This window comes from Nerophis lumbriciformis, linkage group LG26, assembly GCF_033978685.3.
Source record: "Nerophis lumbriciformis linkage group LG26, RoL_Nlum_v2.1, whole genome shotgun sequence".
Lineage (NCBI taxonomy): Eukaryota > Metazoa > Chordata > Actinopteri > Syngnathiformes > Syngnathidae > Nerophis > Nerophis lumbriciformis.
In genome coordinates this window covers 12,591,129-12,613,951 of record NC_084573.2, presented here as the reverse complement: position 1 = coordinate 12,613,951, position 22,823 = coordinate 12,591,129, and the positions used below count along the sequence as shown (strand labels likewise).

At 39.9% G+C, this 22,823-nt stretch overlaps 1 protein-coding gene across 1 annotated transcript in view; it reads left to right on the top strand.

The window, feature by feature from the left end:
* The window catches only part of LOC133623885 (rho-associated protein kinase 2-like), a 123,120-nt gene that overhangs the window by 54,222 nt on the left and 46,075 nt on the right, over positions 1 to 22,823 (top strand). The window contains exons 9-16 of the mRNA XM_061987352.2: positions 6,363 to 6,522; positions 9,685 to 9,778; positions 12,494 to 12,576; positions 19,463 to 19,511; positions 19,596 to 19,731; positions 21,362 to 21,453; positions 21,542 to 21,788; positions 22,322 to 22,428. Of these exons, the coding sequence (XP_061843336.2) occupies positions 6,363 to 6,522; positions 9,685 to 9,778; positions 12,494 to 12,576; positions 19,463 to 19,511; positions 19,596 to 19,731; positions 21,362 to 21,453; positions 21,542 to 21,788; positions 22,322 to 22,428 (968 nt within the window). The remainder of the gene's footprint in view (positions 1 to 6,362; positions 6,523 to 9,684; positions 9,779 to 12,493; positions 12,577 to 19,462; positions 19,512 to 19,595; positions 19,732 to 21,361; positions 21,454 to 21,541; positions 21,789 to 22,321; positions 22,429 to 22,823) is intronic.

Here is a 22,823-nt window from a genome sequence, read left to right as displayed (position 1 = left end):
GTGTTGCATATTTTGCATTCTCCAATTATATACATTTTTAGCTATTTGACAAAAATGCCATAAATCATAAGAAAACCATAAATAATTGTAAAAATGTTATATCTAGGGATGTCCGATAATATCGGACTGCCGATATTATCGGCCGATAAATGCTTTAAAATGTAATATTGGGAATTATCGGTATCGGTTTCAAAAAGGAAAATGTATGACTTTTTAAAACGCAGCTGTGTACACGGACGTAGGGAGAAGTACAGAGCGCCAATAAACCTTAAAGGCACTGCCTTTGCGTGCCGGCCCAATCACATAATATCTACGGCTTTTTACACACACAAGTGAATGCAAGGCGTACTTGGTCAACAGCCATACAGGTCACACTGAGGGTGGCCGTATAAACAACTTTAACACTGTTGCAAATATGCGCCACACTGTGAACCCACACCAAACAAGAATGACAAACATATTTCGGGAGAACATCCGCACCGTAGCACAACATAAACACAACAGAACAAATACCCAGAACCCCTTGCAGCACTAACTCTTCCGGGACGCTACAATATACACCCCCGCTACCCCCATCACCCCCCCCCCCCCCAACTCAACACCGCCCACCTCAACCTCCTCATGCTCTCTCAGGTAGAGCATGTCCCAAATTCCAAGCTGCTGTTTTGAGCCTATCTCAGCTTCATTCGGGCAGAAGGCGGTGCACATACTGGACAAGTCGCCACTCCATCGCAGGGGGTGGCGCAGATAGTCAACATTCAAACTCACATTCACACACTAGGGCCAATTTAGTGTTGCTAATCAACCTATCCCCAGGTGCATGTTTTTGGAGGTGGGAGGAAGCCGGAGTATCTGGAGGGAACCCACGCAGTCACGAGGAGAACATGCAAACTCCACACAGAAAGATCTCGAGCCCATGTGTTGATATCCTTGACACACTGATGTCGCTTTTTGATTCAGTACCGCCTGAGGCATTGAAGGTCAAGGGCATTCAATGTTGGTTTTCAGCCTTGCCGCTTATGTGCAGTGATTTCTCCAGATTCTCTGAACCTTTTGATGATATTACGGACCGTAGATGGTGAAATCCCTAAATTCCTTGCAATAGCTCATTGAGAAATGTTGTTCTTAAACTGTTTGACAATTTGCTCACGTATTTGTTGACAAAGTGGTGACCCTCGCCCCGTCCTTGTTTGTGAATGACTGAGCATTTCACGGAAGCTGCTTTTATACCCAATCATGGCACCCACCTGTTCCCAATTAGCCTGTTCATCTCTGGGATTTTCCAATTAAGTGATGAACTTTCCTCAACTTTCTCAGTCTTTTTTGCCACTTGTGCCAGCTTTTTTGAAACATGTTGCAGGCATCAAATTCCAAATGAGCTAATATTTGCAAACAATTACGTTTTCCAGTTTGAACGTTAAGTATCTTGTCTTTGCAGTCTATTCAATTGAATATAAGTTGAAAAGGATTTGCAAATCATTGTATTCTGTTTTTATTTACCATTTACACAACGTGCCAACTTCACTGGTTTTGCGTTGTTTTAGAAGAATGATAGAAAAACTAAAGACTTGTTTTGGATCTACAATATCACTCTCAGAACAACTCATGTGTTTATCAGCAAAAAGTACTTACTGTAAAGGGTGAACTCTCTCACCCCCATAAATTATGTGGAGCAATGGAGAAAGGAGGCTATTTTTACCACATTACCACTGGTTATGTTGTTGACATTTTGCTTCATTTTACAGGCCATTTGCATGCTGCGAATATAGTTCTGGTTTCTATTAGTATGTCTGGCTTTCGGCTTCGTGGTCTAATGGAACACACTAGTAGCTGTTGGTGATGATGGGTGCGGGTCCCAAGCCCGGACAAATGGGAGGGTTGTGTCAGAAAGGGCATCATGTGTAAAAACAGACGAAGTGTCATGTGACCAATCAAGTTTGATTTGGTAAAAATTTTACCAATTCAGGAGACAGTCTTCAAATAAGTTATTGCCATTTTGCGTTATCCTATGACAGGGGTCGGCAACCCAAAATGTTGAAAGAGCCATATTGGACCAAAAATACATAATAAAAAGCCGCAAAATATTAAAAGCCTTATATAGAATAGAATAAAATAGAAAGTACTTTATTGATCCCTAGGGGAAATTCAGCACCACAGTTCGTTCACAATAGACAATAAACACTTAGGTTTTTTTTACATGTGAATAATATAAATACAGTCTATTATACAGCATTATTCACATGTGAGTAACATAAATACAGTCTATTATACAGCATTATTCACATGTGAGTAACATAAATACAGTCTATTATACAGCATTATTCACATGTGAATAATATAAATAGTCTATTATACAGCATTATTCACATGTGAATAACATAAATACAGTCTATTATACAGCATGATTCACATGTGAATAATATAAACAGTCTATTATACAGCATGATTCACATGTGAATAACATAAATACAGTCTATTATACAGCATTATTCACATGTGAATAATATAAATACAGTCTATTATACAGCATTATTCACATGTGAATAACATAAATACAGTCTATTATACAGCATTTTTCACATGTGAATAACATAAATAAAGTCTATTATACAGCATTATTCACATGTGAATAATATAAATACAGTCTATTATACAGCATTATTCATATGTGAATAACATATATACAGTCTATTATACAGCATTATTCACATGTGAATAATATAAATACTGTCTATTATACAGCATTATTCACATGTGAATAATGTAAATACAGTCTATTATACAGCATTATTCACATGTGAATAACATAAATACAGTCTATTATACAGCATTATTCACATGTGAATAATATAAATACAGTCTATTATACAGCATTATTCACACGTGAATAACATAAATACAGTCTATTATACAGCATTATTCACATGTGAATATAATAAATACAGTCTATTATACAGCATCATTCACATGTGAATAACATAAATACAGTCTATTATACAGCATTATTCACATGTGAATAACATAAATACATAATACATTTACAGTACATGTACAGTCAAAAGGAACATATGCATTACACAGTCTGATGGCTGTCGGTATATAAGTGTTATAATGAAGGCAACACAAGATGTAAGTGTCTATATTAGCTATATTAGACTACTATCAAAATGTCGCAGGCTGATGCAAATCTTCGTTGACAGAAATGGTGAAATGTAATATTATTCCACACATTTTTACCACATTGGAAAACATTATTAAAACCGAGGCTTTTCAGAGGGTGAGATAACTCCCGGAAATGACTGGCTTAGAATGGCCAAAGGCAAAGATGTGTGTGTTCAAGTTGAAGGAAACGGAAACTACAAATTAAAATGAGCTCAAATATACCTAAAATTCGAGGCATAATGATGCATTGTGTACATACAGCTAGCATAAATAGCATGTTAGCATCGATTAGCTTGCAGTCATGCAGTGACCAAATATGTCTGATTAGCACTCCACAAAAGTCAGTAACATCAACAAAGCTCACCCTTGTGGATTCACGCACAGCATAAAACGTTTGATGGACAAACAGAGACAAAGAAGGAGTGGCATAAAACACGTCTTTCTGTGGCAGCATCAAGGAAAGTTGTACATGTAAACAAACTATGGTGCGTTCAAGGACTTCCGAAATTAGGACAAAGTGTTGCGCGCCGAATACTTTCATCAGTGAAGCATGTTTAATGTAAACAGTGGGATTTCGAACAATTAAGAAGGTGTGTGTCATGTTTGTCCTCCCTACAGAAACCATATTGAAACTAAAAATATATTTTTTCCCCTAATCTTTTTCCATTTTCATACATTTTTGAAAAAGCTCCAGGGATTATATATATTCTTCCAACATGACTGTGCACCAGTGCACAAAGCAAGGTCCATAAAGACGTGGATGACAGAGTCTGGTGTGGATGAACTTGACTGGCCTGCACAGAGTCCTGACCTGAACCCGATAGAACACCTTTGAGACGAATTAGAACGGAGACTGAGAGCCCAGACCTTCTCGACCAACATCAGTGTGTGACCTCACCAATGCGCTTTTGGAAGAATGGTTGAAAATTCCTATAAACACACTCCGCAACCTTGTGGACAGCCTTCCCAGAAGACTTGAAGCTGTAATAGCTGCAAAAGGTGGACCGACTTCATATTGAACCCTATGGGTTAGGAATGGGATGGCTCTTCTAGTTCATATGTGAGTCAAGGCAGGTGGCCAAAGACTTTTGGCAATATAGTGTACCTTCAACGTCCTCAACAGGCACACCACCCTCCACTTCTCCCAAGATTCCGTCATGTGTCCAGCAACAAACAGGCAGGTTCCCCCGAACCTGAGCTTCTTGTCGAGAAGCTCTTGTCAATTTTGTTAAGAGGTTAGTTGATCAATTCTATTGTTTTGATTTTGGAAAGCAGTGCAAAAAGAGGTTTCAAGAAACTTAAGACAAGACAAGACAGAGAAGCCAAAGCAAAACTAGGGCGGCGCTAAAGAGCCGCTTGTGGCTCGAAAGCCGCACGTTGCCGACCCCCGTCCTCTGACATGCAAACCCCATTTCCATATGAGTTGGGAAATTGTGTTAGATGTAAATATAAACGGAATACAATGATTTGCAAATCATTTTCAACCCATATTCAGTTGAATGCACTACAAAGACAACATATTTGATGTTCAAACTCATAAACTTTATTTTTTTTTTGCAAATAATTCACTTAGAATTTCATGGCTGCAACACGTGCCAAAGTAGTTGATAAAGGGCATGTTCACCACTGTGTTACATGGCCTTTCCTTTTGACAAAACCTAGTAAACGTTTGGGAACTGAGGAGACAATTTGTTTAAGCTTCTCAGGTGGAATTCTTTCCCATTCTTGCTTGATGTACAGCTTAAGTTGTTCAACAGTCCGGGGGTCTCCGTTGTGGTATTTTAGGCTTCATAATGCGCCACACATTTTCAATGGGAGACAGGTCTGGACTACAGGCAGGCCAGTCTAGTACCCGCACTCTTTTACTATGAAGCCACGTTGATGTAACACGTGGCTTGGCATTGTCTTGCTGAAATAAGCAGGGGCGTCCATGGTAACGTTGCTTGGATGGCAACATATGTTGCTCCAAAACCTGTATGTACCTTTCAGCATTAATGGCGCCTTCACAGATGTGTAAGTTACCCATGTCTTGGGCACTAATACACCCCCATACCATCACAGATGCTGGCTTTTCAACTTTGCGCCTATAACAATCCGGATGGTTCTTTTCCTCTTTGGTCCGGAGGACACGACGTCCACAGTTTCCAAAAACAATTTGAAATGTGGACTCGTCAGACCACAGAACACTTTTCCACTTTGTATCAGTCCATCTTAGATGAGCTCAGGCCCAGCGAAGCCGACGGCGTTTCTGGGTGTTGTTGATAAAAGGTTTTCGTCTCGCATAGGAGAGTTTTAACTTGCACTTACAGATGTAGCAACCAACTGTAGTTACTGACAGTGGGTTTCTGAAGTGTTCCTGAGCGCATGTGGTGATATCGTTTACACACTGATGTCGCTTGTTGATGCAGTACAGCCTGAGGGATCGAAGGTCACAGGCTTAGGTGCTTACGTGCTGTGATTTCTCCAGATTCTCTGAACCCTTTGATGATATTATGGACCGTAGATGGTGAAATCCCTAAATTCCTTGCAATAGCTGGTTGAGAAAGGTTTTTCTTAAACTGTTCAACAATTTGCTCACGCATTTGTTGACAAAGTGGTGACCCTCGCCCCATCCTTTTTTTGTGAATGACTGAGCATTTCATGGAATCTACTTTTATACCCAATCATGGCACCCACCTGTTCCCAATTTGCCTGTTCACCTATGGGATGTTCCAAATAAGTGTTTGATGAGCATTCTTCAACTTTATCAGTATTTATTGCCACCTTTCCCAACTTCTTTGTCACGGGTTGCTGGCATCAAATTCTAAAGTTAATGATTATTTATCAGTTTGAACATCAAATATGTTGTCTTTGTAGCATATTCAACTGAATATGGGTTGAAAATGATTTGCAAATCATTGTGTTCCGTTTATATTTACATCTAACACAATTTCCCAACTCATATGGAAACGGGGTTTGTACAACTATTTTGAATATTGAAGTGTGTGTTCTCCTGAGAAGAGAGCAGGCTGTGTGTGTGTGGGGGGGCACAAAGTAAGCACTGTGCGTGACCACCGCTCCGGTCACGCCAGCCTTGCCCATGTTTCGCTTTTTTTTTTTTTTTTTTTAAACTTTTTTACTATGAGCACTGCTGCCAAAAAACATGCTCATTTGTGAAGGGCTCTTTTTGAAGGCTTTAAACTCTCAATGTCTTTCCCCAGCGGTGGCTCCTGTCATACCAGAGCTGAGCAGCGACATCGATACAACCAACTTTGACGACTTCGAGGATGATAAGGGAAGAGCAGAGACTTTCCCGCCACCGAAAGCCTTCGTGGGCAACCAGCTTCCATTTGTTGGCTTCACTTACTTCAAGGAAGACCAGTGAGTTTGGTTTTGTCTTTTTACTGTGACACCTTGCTTGTTTCACTTTCAGTTCAATGTCAGTTCTCATGTGTTATTAAATAAGTCACAGGTTAGAACTTTTAACGCAGGTCTCTGAAACAAGCTGCAAACCACGGCTGCTACCTTTTTTTTTTCATTAGAACCTCCCAGCATTCACACACTGTACGCCTGTTCACGCTCCACACTGTGCTGCCTTGTTCTGACAGCCAGCCCAAAACCGCTCACGCCTCTCACCATGAGCTCCTGCGTGCTCGTAGACTGCATTCCAAAAAAAGAAAAATGTAACACAACCTCCACTTTGGTTTGAGGTCGTCTCAGCGCTCTTATTACAAGCTGTTGCTGTTGTTGCTTCAAGCTATAGTACGAAAATCTCATCTTTTCTACCACATCAAATGTTACACAAATATTCCATGGGGATGTCCGATAATATCGGACTGCCGATATTATCGGCCGATAAATGCTTTAAAATGTAACATCGGAAATTATCGGTATCGGTTTCAAAAAGTAAAATGTATGACTTTTTAAAACGCCGCTGTACGGAGTGGTACACGGACGTAGGGAGAAGTACAGAGTAGAGATAAATGCGTTAAAATGTAATATAGGAAATTATCGGTATCAGTTTTTTTATTATCGGTATCGGTTTTTTTGGGGGGGGGGTTTTCTAATTTTTTTTATTTTTTATTAAATCAACATAAAAAACACAAGATGCACTTACAATTAGTGCACCAACCCAAAAAACCTCCCTCCCAAATTTACACTCATTGACACTCATTCACACAAAAGAGTTGTTTCTTTCTGTTATTAATATTCTGGTTCCTACATTATATATCAATATATATCAATACAGTCTGCAAGGGATACAGTCCGTAAGCACACATGATTGTGCGTGCTGCTGGTCCACTAATAGTACTAACCTTTAACAGTTAATTTAACTAACTAACTAACTAACTTTTAATTTATTTATCTTATTTTATTTTATTAATTTTTTTTAAAAGTACCTTATCTTCACCAGACCTGGTTGTCCAAATTAGGCATTATAATGTGTTAATTCCACGACTGTATATATCGGTTGATATCAGTATCGGTAATTAAAGAGTTGGATAATATCGGATATCGGCAAACAGCCATTATCGGACATCCCTAGTACAGAGCGCCAATAAACCTTAAAGGCACTGCCTTTGTGTGCCGGCCCAATCACATAATATCTACGACTTTTCACACACACAAGTGAATGCAACGCGTACTTGGCCGTATAAACAACTTTAACACTGTTACAAATATGCGCCACACTGTGAACCCACACCAAACAAGAATGACAAACACATTTCGGGAGAACATCCGCACCGTAACACAACATAAACACAACGGAACAAATACCCAGAACCCCTTGCAGCACTAACTCTTCCGGGACGCTACAATATACACCCCCCCCCCCCCCCCCGCCCCCCCCACCTCAACCTCCTCATGCTCTCTCAGGGAGAGCATGTCCCAAATTCCAAGCTGCTGGTTTGAGGCATGTTAAAAGAAAATAATACACTTTGTGACTTCAATAATAAATATGGCAGTGCCATGTTGGCATTTTTTTCCATAACTTGAGTTGATTTATTTTGGAAAACCTTGTTACATTGTTTAATGCAGGGGTGCTCATTACGTCGATCGCGAGCTACCGGTCGATCTCGGAGGGTGTGTCAGTCGATCACCAGCCAGGCATTAAAAAAATAGTCCTAAAAATGAGCGATCATAAATCTTCACTATGACGTCACTTTCGTCACTTGATTGACATTCACGGCACCCGAGGGTCTTCTGAGATGACGCTGGCTGCTGCCAGCTCATTAAAATTACCGACTGGAAGGCGAGAAACACTTTATTTCAACAGACTCTGGCACCGTACCTGTCGTCAAAACTCCAAAGACCGACTGCACAGTTGCACAGTTGCGCTACCAAAATAAGAGTCTCAGAAAGCTGGCGTGCACAAGCTAGCAAGCTACGGAATTTGCCGACAATGTATTTCTTGTAAAGTGTATACAAAGGAGTACGGAAGCTGGACAAATAAGATGCCAAAAACCAACCACTTTCATGTGGTATTGGACAGAAAGGAGGACTTTTTTTCTCCTCCATTTGAAAATGCGGACATTATCAGAACCACTGTCTGATTCCAATCAATGCAAGTCATCAGAATCAGGTAATACACCAACTTATATTCTTGTCTTCATGAAAGAAAGGAATCTATATGTGTTAAACATGCTTGTATTATCTTTAAACACCTTTAACTTGTTAACAATATTAACTATATGTATTAAACATTCTTGTATTATCATTAAACACCTTTAATTTTTTAACAATATTAACTATGTGTTAAACATGCTTGTATTATCATTAAACACCTTTAACTTGTTAACAATATTAACTATATGTATTAAACATGCTTGTATTATCATTAAACATCTTTAATTTTTTAACAATATTAACTATATGTGTTAAACATGCTTTCATTATCTTTAAACACCTTTTACTTGTTAACAATATTAACTATATGTATTAAACATACTTGTATTATCATTAAACACCTTTAATTTTTTAACAATATTAACTATATGTGTTAAACATGCTTGCATTATCATTAAACACCTTTAACTTGTTAACAAAAACATATATTTCATAAATAAGTAAATATAAATTATATATATGAATGAGGTAGATCCCCACGACTTGATCAATTGAAAAGTAGCTCGCCTGCAGAAAAAGTGTGAGCACCCCTGGTTTAATGCATCCAGCGGGGCATCACAACAAAATTAGGCATAATAATGTGTTCATTCCACGACTGTATATATCGGTATCGGTTGATATCGGAATCGGTAATTAAGAGTTGGACAATATCGGATTATCGGATATCGGCAAAAAAGCCATTATCGGACATCTGTAATATTCCATTTTGTTAAAATTGGTCTTCCAATTCCTTATGTGTCGTAGAAAGAAAAAAAAACATGCTGCAGGGTCACGTTGGTTCCCAGAGATGTTTGCTTGCCATCGTCACATCTTTAAAAATGAACCCAGCCAGTCTGAAAGATGTTAACCTGGCATTTCATTTACATGCAAAAGGAAAACACCCAAAATGACGTTTGCCTCTGCTCTCTCTCCCAGGCTGCTGAAGGCAAATAAAAACGTCTCGGAGGATTCCGATAACGAAAAGGACAAACTGGAGGAAAAACAGCGTCGGTCTGACAACAAGAAAGATGTAAGTGTTAACTCCCATGTGGAAGTTGATTTTAATAATAGATGCAGCATTAGACTTAGACTTAGACTTCCTTTTAATTGTCATTCAAATTTGAACTTTGCAGTACAGATAAGAACAACATTTTGTTGCATTAGCTCATGGTAGTGCAGGATAAAAAATCAATAAGGTGCAGATATAAATAAATAGATTACTGTACAGATAAATATGCACTTTTGCATATGCATCCAGGTTTAGGGATGTATGTTATATTGTCTTTATATTCCAGCCAGTTAATCCATTTTTGGGGGGGATTTGAGGGGATTATTATGATGCGTTCAAGAGTCTTACAGCCTGAGGGAAGAAGCTGTTACAGAACCTGGAGGTTCTGCTACGGAGGCTGCGGAACCTCTTTCTAGAGTCCAGCAGTGAAAACCGTCCTTGGTGGGGGTGGCAGGAGTCTCTGCAGATTTTCTGAGCCCTGGTCAGGCAGCGGCTTTTTGGGATCTCTTGGATAGGAGGAAGAGGAGTCCTGATGATCTTTTCCGTCGTCCTCACCACTCTCTGCAGAGACTTCATTCATAAGCATCTGAAAAGTGATGATTAGTTTTGTAGTGAAGGCAAAATTATTCATTCACTCGTCAAATCTTTGGTGTCCTCGAGCTGGAGATGACATGAAAAGTGACCAAAAAAAAGTTATTTAATCCAATCAAATCCACTTTATTTGTATAGCACATTAAAAAAAACAATAGTGCTGCACAGAAGTTAAGACATAGAGTCGTGGTCAAAAGTTTACATACACTTGTAAAGGACATAATGACATGGCTGTCTTGAGTTTCCAATCATTTCTACAACTCTTATTTTTTTGCGAAACTTGCAGTTTCCAAGTTTGTCTAGTAGTGATGTAACGATATCTAGTCTCACGATATGGTATTATTACGGTATATATTACGTTATTATTGTGGAATTGTCCGAAAAAAAAAGTTCAACTTTTACTTTCTGGCAAGCAGTGTCCCCTGCATTGGACATTTTTTATATCAGTTTGGAAAATTCTGTTCCTCAGAAAAGTTAACTGACAATTTAACTTTTAATAGTGTCGATACCTCAAAAATGTATTTTCTTTGGGTGGCTGGGGCCGTACTTTGGCTCCCGCACATACTGGAAGACAAATATTTTGTACATACACACAATTATTCATACATATATACTGTATATATATATATATATATATACATAAATACGTACATTCATTCTTACATGTATACACGCACACGCAGCTACTTGCGCACATACATAGGTACATACGCTTCCGCAGACATACACAAATACATTTCATACATACACACACACGATACATACATCCACACGCAAATTCACTGTACAAACATACATAGACACATACTGTACATACACAAGCACATATGCATACATACACTCATGCACATAATCACGTGTCATCAAACATACAGTACAGGTTAAAAGTTTGGACACACCTTCTCATTCAATGTGTTTTCTTTATTTTCGTGACTTTTTACATTGTAGATTGTCACTGAAGGCATCACAACTATGAATGAACACATGTGGAATTATGTACTTAACAAAAAAAGGGGAAATAACTGAAAATATATTCTAGTTTCTTCAATATCTATCTCTTGGCATTCTCTCCATGAGCTACAGGAACTAAATGTAATCTCTGAAAGGGGTAACATTTCTTTTAAAGGCAGGACCCGCAGCCAGACATACAATACTAGCACATAGGTCATGAAAAACATGTTTTTTGTTATTGTCATTGTAAGAGGGCAAAATTACGTACATCAGAAAATTATTTTAATAAAACATTTAAATTGTTATGATGTCAGGTCTGGGACAGGTGTGACGCTGGTGTGGCCACAGTGTGCACGTCTGATGTTGCTCACATGTGCTCCACTGAATGCTCAGGGAGTTTGTGCGTTTGCTCACACACATGAAAATTTAGAGGGAACATTGCTCATGACATGCAACTCAATATCATTTAAGACTCAATTTAGATCATGGGTGTCAAACTCTGGCCCGCGGGCCAAATTTGGCATCCGCACCGTAACACAACATAAACACAACAGAACAAATACCCAGAACCCCTTGCAGCATTAACTCCTCCGGAAGCTACAATATACACCCCCCGCTACCACCAAACCCCGCCACCCCTTTCTCTTGCTACTTCAAGGCTTGAATGTTTGATTCATTCATTATTGTTATTTTATTTTGAAATTTATTATTAGCCTGTGGAAAAAGTTTATTTTGATATTTACCTCAGAAGGCTGCAAATAGAAAAGAGGCATTACATTTTTTATTTATATTGTATTTGATATGCCATTGATATTTTTTAATGATTATTATTATTATTACTTGAAACTTGATTTTGCATGTCACTATAAAGTTATATAAGCCTTGCTTGTTCAATATTCAATTCAAAACTTGTTTGGGCCCCTATTAAAAGGTTAATTTGTTCAACCTTGGCTCGCGGCTTTGTTCAGTTTTAAATTTTGGCCCACTCTGTATTTGAATTTGACACCCCTGATTTAGATGATTATAGCTTACAGCTTATGAAAACCTTGGACTTTTCAAAAACTAAACCATGATCATCAAAATTATAACAAATAAAAGCTTGACATATTTCACTTTTACACAATATTAAAATTTGTTGAGTTTCTGTTGTAATGTTTGATCATATTGTTTTTTTTCTCTCCTCTGCTTTGCCAGCAGCTGCAGAAAAAACTGAATGAACTGGAGGAGCAGCTGGACCATGAAATGCAGGCCAAAGACGAGCTGGAGCACAAGTTCCGGTACGAGCTAAACCGTGTCGAAATAACATTAAGATGGCCTTAAAGCGGTGTATCTAGAATAGAATAGAATGGACTTTATTGTCATTATTTTTGCATATAACGAGATTAAGGACTCCAATTTAAGGTGCGGTAGTGGGAACACATATGGGATAAAAATAAATGACACAAGAAGTAATAAAGATAAAACTAAGAATTGAAATAAATAGACTACTATCCAATAAAAATAATAAGCAATCATGTACAATATACAAAACACTATACAAAATACTGTACAATATACAGAACAAGACAAGAGTACCGGAGTGATAACAATCAGTGTCGGATGTATTGCACTCGAAGGGTAATATTGCACAGTGGAACCTTGATTTACAAACTTAATTGGTTCTTGAACAGGATTCATAAATCAAAAAGTTTGTGTAGTAAAGCAGATTTCTCCATAAGAAACGATGTAAACATGAATAATGGGCTCCATCCTTCAACAAAAGTATGTTTTAATTAAGGTTTGTACACTTTGAACACAATATAGAGTGCTATAGGGTTCTGTATATCAAACAAACATAACAAGGGGGTGATGAATCAACTTTCTATTTAATAAAAAAAAGTCAAAACAACAACTGCACTTTTGCGCACACACAAAAGTCACTAAGGTACCCTCGCAAACAAAATCACCAAAATCATCGCCGGTCACTCGAACGAGTATGACGATCCTCCTGGTAGGGGTGTATCCCTTTATGGAGGATGCCTGTGCGTGACTTAGTTTAACGTGGGGAGACTGGTGCACAGACAGTCACCACACGATCCTTGACAGAATCGGGTCAGGGTCCAGTGGCGTGGAGTCCAAGACGACTGGGGACCCTTTTCTACTGCAGCCTTCTTCCGCCATCCAGTAGTTCTTAAAATCTACCGTCTTCCGCCTGCCCCGCCGTTGAGGTCTTCACCGTATCCCTGGCTAGGGGGCAGTCAGGTACTAGGCTTTTGCCAAGGGCCACCTGGGGTAACAGTAGTAAAGGGGTTAACCTCCTAGTGCCCCAAGAACCCATAGAGGAGCCTCCACTGCCGGATGCACTTTAACGTCATGCCCAGGACACATCACCAAAATACTTAACTTTAACAACCATATTGCTACAATTATAAACATTTAAAAGAGTAAAATCCACCCACATTAACATCGGCAAAGGAGGAGCTGGCGAAAAGCATCAGACAGAGGGAGAAGGAACGGGGCGAGGGTACGGCGGAGTCGTGTCTGCGTGTTTGTGCCTTGGAAGAGCTATGACCAAGGTGGAAGGAGAGGAGAGATGGTTAAAAAGGCCGCTATTAGTGTACCATATTTTCCGGACCATAGGGCGCGTCGGATTATAAGGCGCACTGCCAATGAGCGGTTCTTTTCAGGTCTTTTTTCATTTATAAATGGTTGATTTATATAGGCTAGGAAGGTAAAGTTTTGTCGCTGACAAGTTTCGGCTATCTTGCTTCTGCAGCCTTTATCAGAGGTGTCACGTGATGTTAGCGTGATGTCGTCTGTGACGTGTTATATGAACTATATAAAGTAACCATTTATAAAAGTAGGCTAAATCAGTGGTTCTCAACCTTTTTTCAGTGATGGACCCCCTGTGAACATTTTTTTAATTCAAGTACCCCCTAATCAGAGCAAAGCATTTTTGGTTGAAAAAAAGAGATAAAGAAGCACTATGTCATCAGTTTCTGATTCATTAAATTGTATAACAGTGCACAATATTGCTCATTTGTAGTGGTCTTTCTTGAACTATTTGGAAAAAAATATATAAAAATAACAAAAAACTTGTTGAAAAATAAACAAGTGATTCAATTATAAATAAAGATTTCTACACATAGAAGTAATCATCAACTTAAAGTCAATCAATCAATCAATCAATCTTTATTTATATAGCCCTAAATCACAAGTGTCTCAAAGGGCTGCACAAGCCACAACGACATCCTCGGTACAAAGCCCACATACGGGCAAGGAAAAACTCACCCCAGTGGGACGTCGATGTGAATGACTATGAGAAACCTTGGAGAGGACCGCATATGTGGGTAACCCCCCCCCTCTAGGGGAGACCGAAAGCAATGGATGTCGAGTGGGTCTGACATAATATTGTGAGAGTCCAGTCCATGGTGGATCCAACATAATAGTAAGAGTCCAGTCCATAGTGGGGCCAGCAGGACACCATCCCGAGCGGAGACGGGTCAGCAGCGCAGAGATGTTCCCAGCCGATGCACAGGCGAGCGGTCCACCCCGGGTCCCGACTCTGGACAGCCAGCACTTCATCCATGGCCACCGGACCTGTGCCCCCCCCCCCCCCCCCCTCAAGGAAAAGGGGAGCAGAGGAGAAAAGAAAAGAAACGGCAGATCAACTGGTCTAACAGGGGGGCTATTTAAAGGCTAGAGTATACAAATGAGTTTTAAGATGGGACTTAAATGCTTCTACTGAGGTAGCATCTCTAATTGTTACCGGGAGGGCATTCCATAGTACTGGAGCCCGAATAGAAAACACTCCATAGCCCGCAGACTTTTTTTGGGCTCTGGGAATCACTAATAAGCCGGAGTTCTTTGAACGCAGATTTCTTGCCGGGACATATGGTACAATGCAATCGACAAGATAGGACGGAGCTAGACCGTGTAGTATTTTATACGTAAGTAGTAAAACCTTAAAGTCACATCTTAAGTGCACAGGAAGCCAGTGCAGGTGAGCCAGTATAGGCGTAATATGATCAAACTTTCTTGTTCTTGTCAAAAGTCTAGCAGCCGCATTTTGTACCAACTGTAATTTTTTAATGCTAGACATAGGGAGACCCGAAAATAATACGTTACAGTAGTCGAGACGAGACGTAACGAATGCATGAATAATGATCTCAGCGTCGCTAGTGGATAAAATAGAACGAATTTTAGCGATATTACGGAGATGAAAGAAGGCCGTTTTAGTAACACTCTTAATGTGTGATTCAAACGAGAGAGTTGGGTCGAAGATAATACCCAGATTCTTTACTGATTCGCCTTGTGTAATTGTTTGGTTGTCAAATGTGGGTCAATCCCCAAAAAGTGCCCTCTTTGGGGATTGTAATAGAGATCCATCTGGATTCATGAACTTAATTCTAAACATTTCTTCACAAAAAAATAAATCTTTAACATCAATATTTATGGAACATGTCCACAAAAAATCTAGCTGTCAACACTGAATATTGCATTGTTGCATTTCTTTTCACAGTTCTTTTTGACAGACATTTTAGTGAGAAACCTGAGCTTGTGCTTCACTGAGTTTATGAACTTACATTCATATTTTGTTGAAGTATTATTCAATAAATATATTTATAAAGGATTTTTGAATTGTTGCTATTTTTAGAAAATTAAAAAAAAAATCTCACGTACCCCCTGGCGTACCTTCAAGTACCCCCAGGGGTACGCGTACCGCCATTTGAGAACCACTGGGCTAAATGAACCTCTTCAACATACCGTATTTTTCGGAATATAAGTTGCTCCGGAATATAAGTCGCACTGGCCGAAAATGCATAATAAAGAAGGACAAAAACATATATAAGTCGCATTTTTGGGGGAAATTTATGAGAGAAAACCCAACACCAAGAAAAGACATTTGAAAGGCAATTTAAAATAAATAAAGAATAGTGAACAACAGGCTGAATAAGTGTACGTTATATGAGGCATAAATAACCAACTGAGAACGTGCCTGGTATGTTAACGTAACATATTATGGTAAGAGTCATTCAAATAACTATAACATATAGAACATGCTATACGTTTACCAAACAATCTGTCACTCCTAATCGCTAAATCCCATGAAATCTTATACGTCTAGTCTCTTACGTGAACGAGCTAAATAATATTATTTGATATTTTACGGTAATGTGTTAATAATTTCACACATAAGTCGCTCCTGAGTATAAGTCGCACCCCTGGCCAAACTATGAAAGAAACTGCGACTTATAGTCCGAAAAATACGGTAGGTCTTTTTTCATACAAAAAGTGCACCAGATTATATGGCACATTAAAGGAGTCATATTTTTATTGATTTTTTCTAAATGTAAAACACTTCCTTGTGGTCTACATAACATGTACCGTATTTTTCGGACTATAAGTTGCAGTTTTTTTCATAGTTTGGCCGGGCTCCAGTGCGACTTATATATGTTTTTTTCCTTCTTTATTATGCATTTTCGGCAGGTGCGACTTATACTCCAAAAAATACGGTAATGGTGGTTCTTTGGTCAAAATGTTGCAGAGATTATGTTTTACGGATCATCTTCAAGCCGCTTTCTGACAGTCGCTTCAGGTTTGTGGGCGATTTTATTTACGTGGCTCACCTTCAAAAACTTCTTTTCTCGGTCATCTTTGTAGTAGCGGTGTAGCGTGCAAGGACGGGAGTGGAAGAAGTGAGAAAGAAGAAAAAACGGAGCTAACTGTTTTAATGACATTCAGACTTTGCTTAAATCACTAACGGAGCAGCATCTCCTCATCCGTGGCTCACTAGTGCAAAAAACGTCCGACCGAAACTGAATGACAGATCATCTTCAAGCCGCTTTCTGACAGTCGCTTCAGGATGTGCCGTTTTGTGGGCGGTCTTATTTACGTGGCTCACCTTCGACAACGTCTTTTCTCCGTCATCTTTGTTGTAGCGGTGTAGCGTGCAAGGACGGGTGTGGAAGAAGTCTCAAAAGATGGCGCTAACTGTTTTAATGACATTCAGACTTTGCTTAAATCACAAACGGAGCAGCATCTCCTCATCCGTGGCTCACTAGTGCAAAAAACGTCCGACCGAAACTCTAATAACTAAAGTTCCTTGGGTGTATAATGTAAACTCACTACACCGGTATGTTTTAGTGCTTTCATGGCGAGTTTACTGACAGATATAAGTAAGAACTTCTCACTACTTTATATTAGAAATGGCAACAGCGGTGAATGAATGTCTCATAACAAGAAGATAGTGTCTGCGTGTTTGTGCTTTGGAAGAGCTATGACCAAGGTGGAAGGAGAGGAGAGATGGTTAAAAAGGCCGCCATTAGTGTACCATATTTTCCGGACCATTGGATTATAAGGCGCACTGCCGATGAGCGGGACTTTTCAGATCTTTTTTCATACAAAAGGTGCACCAGATTATATGGTGCATTAAAGGAGTCATATTATGATTTTTTTCCTAAATTTAAAACATTATCTTGTGGTCTACATAACATGTAATGGTGGTTCTTTGGTCAAAATGTTGCATCGATTATGTTTGACAGATCATCTTCAAGCCGCTTTCTGACAGTCGCTTCAGGATGTGCCCTTTTGTGGGCGGTCTTATTTACGTGGCTAACCTTCGACAGCGTCTTCTCCCCGTCATCTTTGTTGTAGCGGTGTAGCGTGCAAGGATGGGAGTGGAAGAAGTGTCAAAAGATGGAGCTAACTGTTTTAATGACATTCAGACTTTGCTTAAATCACAAACGGAGCAGCATGTCCTCATCCGTGACTCACTAGTGCAAAAAACGTCCGACCGGAACTCTCTAATAACTAAAGTTCCTTGGGTGAATAATGTAAACTCACTATACCGGTATGTTTTAGTGCTTTCATGGCGAGTTTACTGACAGATATAAGGAAGAACTTTACACTACTTTATATTAGAAATGGCAACAGTGGCGGATAAATGTCTCATAACAAGAAGATAGAGAAAAAGAAAAAGTTTATCGACCATGGCGGACTACAAAGGCGGACGCATGCAAATTTTTAGGACTTATGCAGATCAGCAGGTACCAGAAGGTAAGATAAGTTGTTTTTTTGCATAAATTTGCCAAACAAAACGGCAGATAATGTCTGCTAATGCGTGCCATTTTGCGGTCTTTATACACACACCATAATAATACGTTTATGTCTGACTACGGTAGCCGCAATGCGCTGAAAATCCGTCAAGGTGTGTGGCTTCATAGCTTACCAAAGTCGTAATAAAACATTTTGACAGATTTTTGAGCGCCGTCTGTAATGTTCTATATTTTCAATGGAACATTCAAAGTTTTGGTGTTGGATACTGGCATCATATTGCAGTCTACACGTATCTCTTATGTGTGACTACCAATCTACTGGTCACACTTATCATTACACCATGTACCAAATAAAATTGCTTCAAAGTCGGTAAGCACAGCCGTTGTGAGTTCAAACCCCGGCCGAGTCATACCAAATACTATAAAAATAGGAGCCTTTACCTCCCTGCTTGACACTCAGCATCAAGAGTTGGAATTGGGGGTTGAATCACCAAAAATTATTCCCGGGCGCGGCCACCAATGCTGCTCACTGCTCCCCTCACCTCCCAGGGGGTGATCAAGGGTGATGGGTGAAATGCAGAGAATAATTTCGCCACAACTAGTGTGTGTGTGACAACCATTGGTACTTTAACTTTAACTTTAACAATTAGAATTATACCGTACATCAGGCCCACTGTCGATTTTTGAGAAAATTAAAGGATTTTAGGTGCGCCTTATAGTCTGAAAAATACAGTACTCCTCGCAAATAGTCTTTCTTTTTTTTTTTTTAACTGCACAGTGATTCACTCCTTCTTTACACGCCGGGCTGTTATGTTTTTGGGACTCTTGAATAAGCAAAAAAACAAAGTGTTGAGACGTGACTCCTGCACAGCAAATGAAGTGGAGAGCTTCACCTTCGCAACAATGTTGGCCCCTGCTTTCTTGTGCCTAAGTGAAGCGTTCGTACACCGAGATATGCTTTGCAGACACAGGCATATTTGACTCGATCTAAAAGTTTGTAAATCAAAAAGTTTGCAAATAGAGGGGTTCTTAAATGGAGGTTCCACTGTAGTTACAAGATGAGAATAATGTGATTGAAGCTATTTTGCCTCTACGATCTGTTTGTGATACTGCGTCTTCTCCACAGGAATGCCACTAACAGTTTAGAAAAGTTGGTTAAAGAGTTGGACAAGGAGGTGAGGATGGATGCCGTTGCAGCTTCATATTACACAAAATATTGATATCTGTTTAAACCGCTTATCTCATCCCCTTGTGGTCAGATGAACAGCAGACAGCTCATGGAGGCCTCCCTCCGGCAAATGGAGCGCGAGCGAGCGCTGCTACAGCACCAGAGTTCCGAGAACCAGCGCAAAATGGAGATGGAGGCGGACAGGAAACGTGGCCTGGAAAATGAGCGTGAGCGCCCCTCTTTCGGCTACTTGCAAAACCCAAAACCAGTGAAGTTGACAGATTGTGTAATTCGTAAATAAAAACAGAACATAATGATTTGCAAATCTTTTTCAACTTATATTCAATTGAATAGACGGCAAAGACAAGATATGAGAAACATAATTTTTTTTTGCAAATAATCACTAGCTCAGAATTTAATGGCAGCAACACATTGCAAAAAAGTTGTAACGGGCATTTTTACCACTGTGTTACATGGCCTTTCCTTTTAACAACACTCAGTAAACGTTTGGGAACTGAGGAGACACATTTTTGAAGCTTTTCAGGTGGAATTCTTTCCCATTCTTGCTTGATGTACAGCTTAAGTTGTTCAACAGTCCAGGGGTCTCCGTTGTGGTGTTTTAGGCTTCATAATGCGCCACACATTTTCAATGGGAGACAGGTCTGGAGTACAGGCAGGCCAGTCTAGTACCCGCACTCTTTTACTATGAAGCCACGCTTTTGTAACACGTGGCTTGGCATTGTCTTGCTGAAATAAGCAGGAGCGTCCATGGTAACGTTGCTTGGATGGCAACATATGTTGCTCCAAAACCTGTATGTACCTTTCAGCATTATTGGTGCCTTCATAGATGTGCAAGTTACCCATGCCTTGGGCGCTAATACACCCCCATACCATCACAGGTGCTGGCTTTTGAACTTTGTGCCTAGAACAATCCGGATGGTTCTTTTCCTCTTTGTTCCAGAGGACACGTCGTCCACAGTTTCCAAAAACAATTTGAAATGTGGACTGGTCAGACCACAGAACACTTTTCCACTTTGCATCAGTCCATCTTAGATGAGCTCTGCCCAGCGAAGCCGGTGGCGTTTCTGGGTGTTGTTGAGAAATGGCTTTGGCTTTGCATAGTAGAGTTTTAACTTGCACTTACAGATGTAGCGACAAACTGTAGTTACTGACAGTGGTTTTTTGAAGTGTTCCTGAGGCCATGTGGTGATATCCTTTACACACTGATGTCGCTTTTTGATGCAGTGCCGCCTGAAGGATCGAAGGTCACGGGCTTAGCCGCTTACGTGCAGTGATTTGTCCAGATTCTCTGAACCTTTTGATGATATTACGGACCGTAGATGGTGAAATCCCTAAATTCCTTGCAATAGCTCGTTGAGAAATGTTGTTCTTCAACTGTTCAACAATTTGCTCATGCATTTGTTCCCAAAGTGGTGACCCTCGCCCCATCCTTGTTTGTGAATGACTGAGCATTTCATGGAAGCTGCTTTAATACCCAATCATGGCACCCACCTGTTCCCAATTAGCCTGTTCCAATTAAGTGTTTGCTGAACATTCCTCCACTTTCTCAGTCTTTTTTGCCACTTGTGCCAGCTTTTTTGAAAAATATTGCAGGCATCAAATTCCAAATGAGCTAATATTTGCAAAAAATAACAGTTTTTCAGTTCGAATGTTAAGTATCTTGTCTTTGCAGTCTATTTAATTGAATATAAGTTGAAAAGGATTAGCAAATCATTGTATTATTTTCTTATTTACCATTTACACAACGTGACAACTTCACTGGTTTGGGGTTTTGTATGATCATGAACATTAAAAATGGTTCTTCATTTCTCTAATGCTTTTATATTTGCACACAAGTGAACAGCCTGAAGGACCAGTTCGAGGATCTGAAGAAGAAAAACCACAATACGCAGATCTCCAACGAGAAGAACATCCAGTTGCAGAAACAAGTGAGGAAAAGGGCGGCGGTGTAAATGATGATGAAGATCCTTGGTGCTGTTATTTATGACGTTCACAATGTCTCGTTTTCTCCTGCAGCTCGACGAGTCTGCCGCCACGCTTCAGGCCGAGCAGGAAGCAGCGGCGAGGCTGAAGAAGAGCCAGGCGGAGATGCAGAAACAGGTCCAGAGCCTGGAGCTGAGCCTTGAGGAGGCTCAGCAGAAGTGCAAGCAGCTGGAGGAGGGCAAGATGGAGCTAGAGAAGCAGCTGACGACGCTACAGGCCGAGCTGGAGGCAGAGAGGAGAGAGCGTGTCGTCAAGGCAGAACTAATCGCAGACCTACAAGGTGAGTTGTTGTTTTTTCATATCACGCCTTTGTGTACACAGGTGGTTGTGATCAAAAATACCCCCAAAAAAGTGTCTTTTTCATGGATGTTTACATCTGCTGCTCCACTTGAAACTGAGTCAAGCAATAAGATGTTAAATATTTATTGGACAAGGTCTTGGGAAATATTTAGGTCATAGGTGGAAACATCTCCTAAAAAAGCCTGACACAACAAGTTGAAGTGACACCAGAACCTCTTGTGAAAGCTGTTTGGAAAAGTTGGTTTTAAACGCTCATTGGAGACGCTGAACAACAAAGTGTGGCTTGTTTGCGTTGAAGCCTCGTGTTGCGCCCTCCCCCTGTGGGTGGAGGTATGTAAAAAGTGAAAATAAATGTGACGCATTCGATGTTTATGGAGCAGTACGTCATGGTCCACCTGGTGATGTCAGGTTGTTTTCCATGTGCATGTTTTTCTTTCTCATACAGTCCAAATGTTACCGAGACTAGTTCTATGTCTTGAGCCCTCTCTATCTCTTTGTATTCACCAACCTCAGGACAGACGTCTGGCCTGCAAGCGGAGGTGACAGAAGTGAAGTCGTTTCTCTCCTCGGTCCAGACTGAGAAGAACCAACTACAGGAGAAGCTGAATGACCTCGAGAAGGTTGGTTTCTGATTGCGTACTTGAAACATTAGAACGAGAGGTGTCCCGGTACAACTTTTTCACTTTCGATATGATACCAATATTGGAGCCTTGAGTATTGGCCGATACCGATAATGATGCAATACTAGAGATGTCCGATAACATCGGCCGATAAATGCTTTAAAATGTAATATCGAAAATTATCGGTATCGTTTTTTTTATTATCAGTATCGTTTTTTTTTGTTTTCTTTTTTATTAAATTAACATAAAAAAACACAAGATACACTTACAATTAGTGCACCAACCCAAAAAACCTCCCTCCCCAATGTACACTCATTCACACTCATTCACACAAAAGGGTTGTTTCTTTCTGTCTTGGAGTCCAAGACGACTGGAGACCCTTTTCTGCTGCAGCC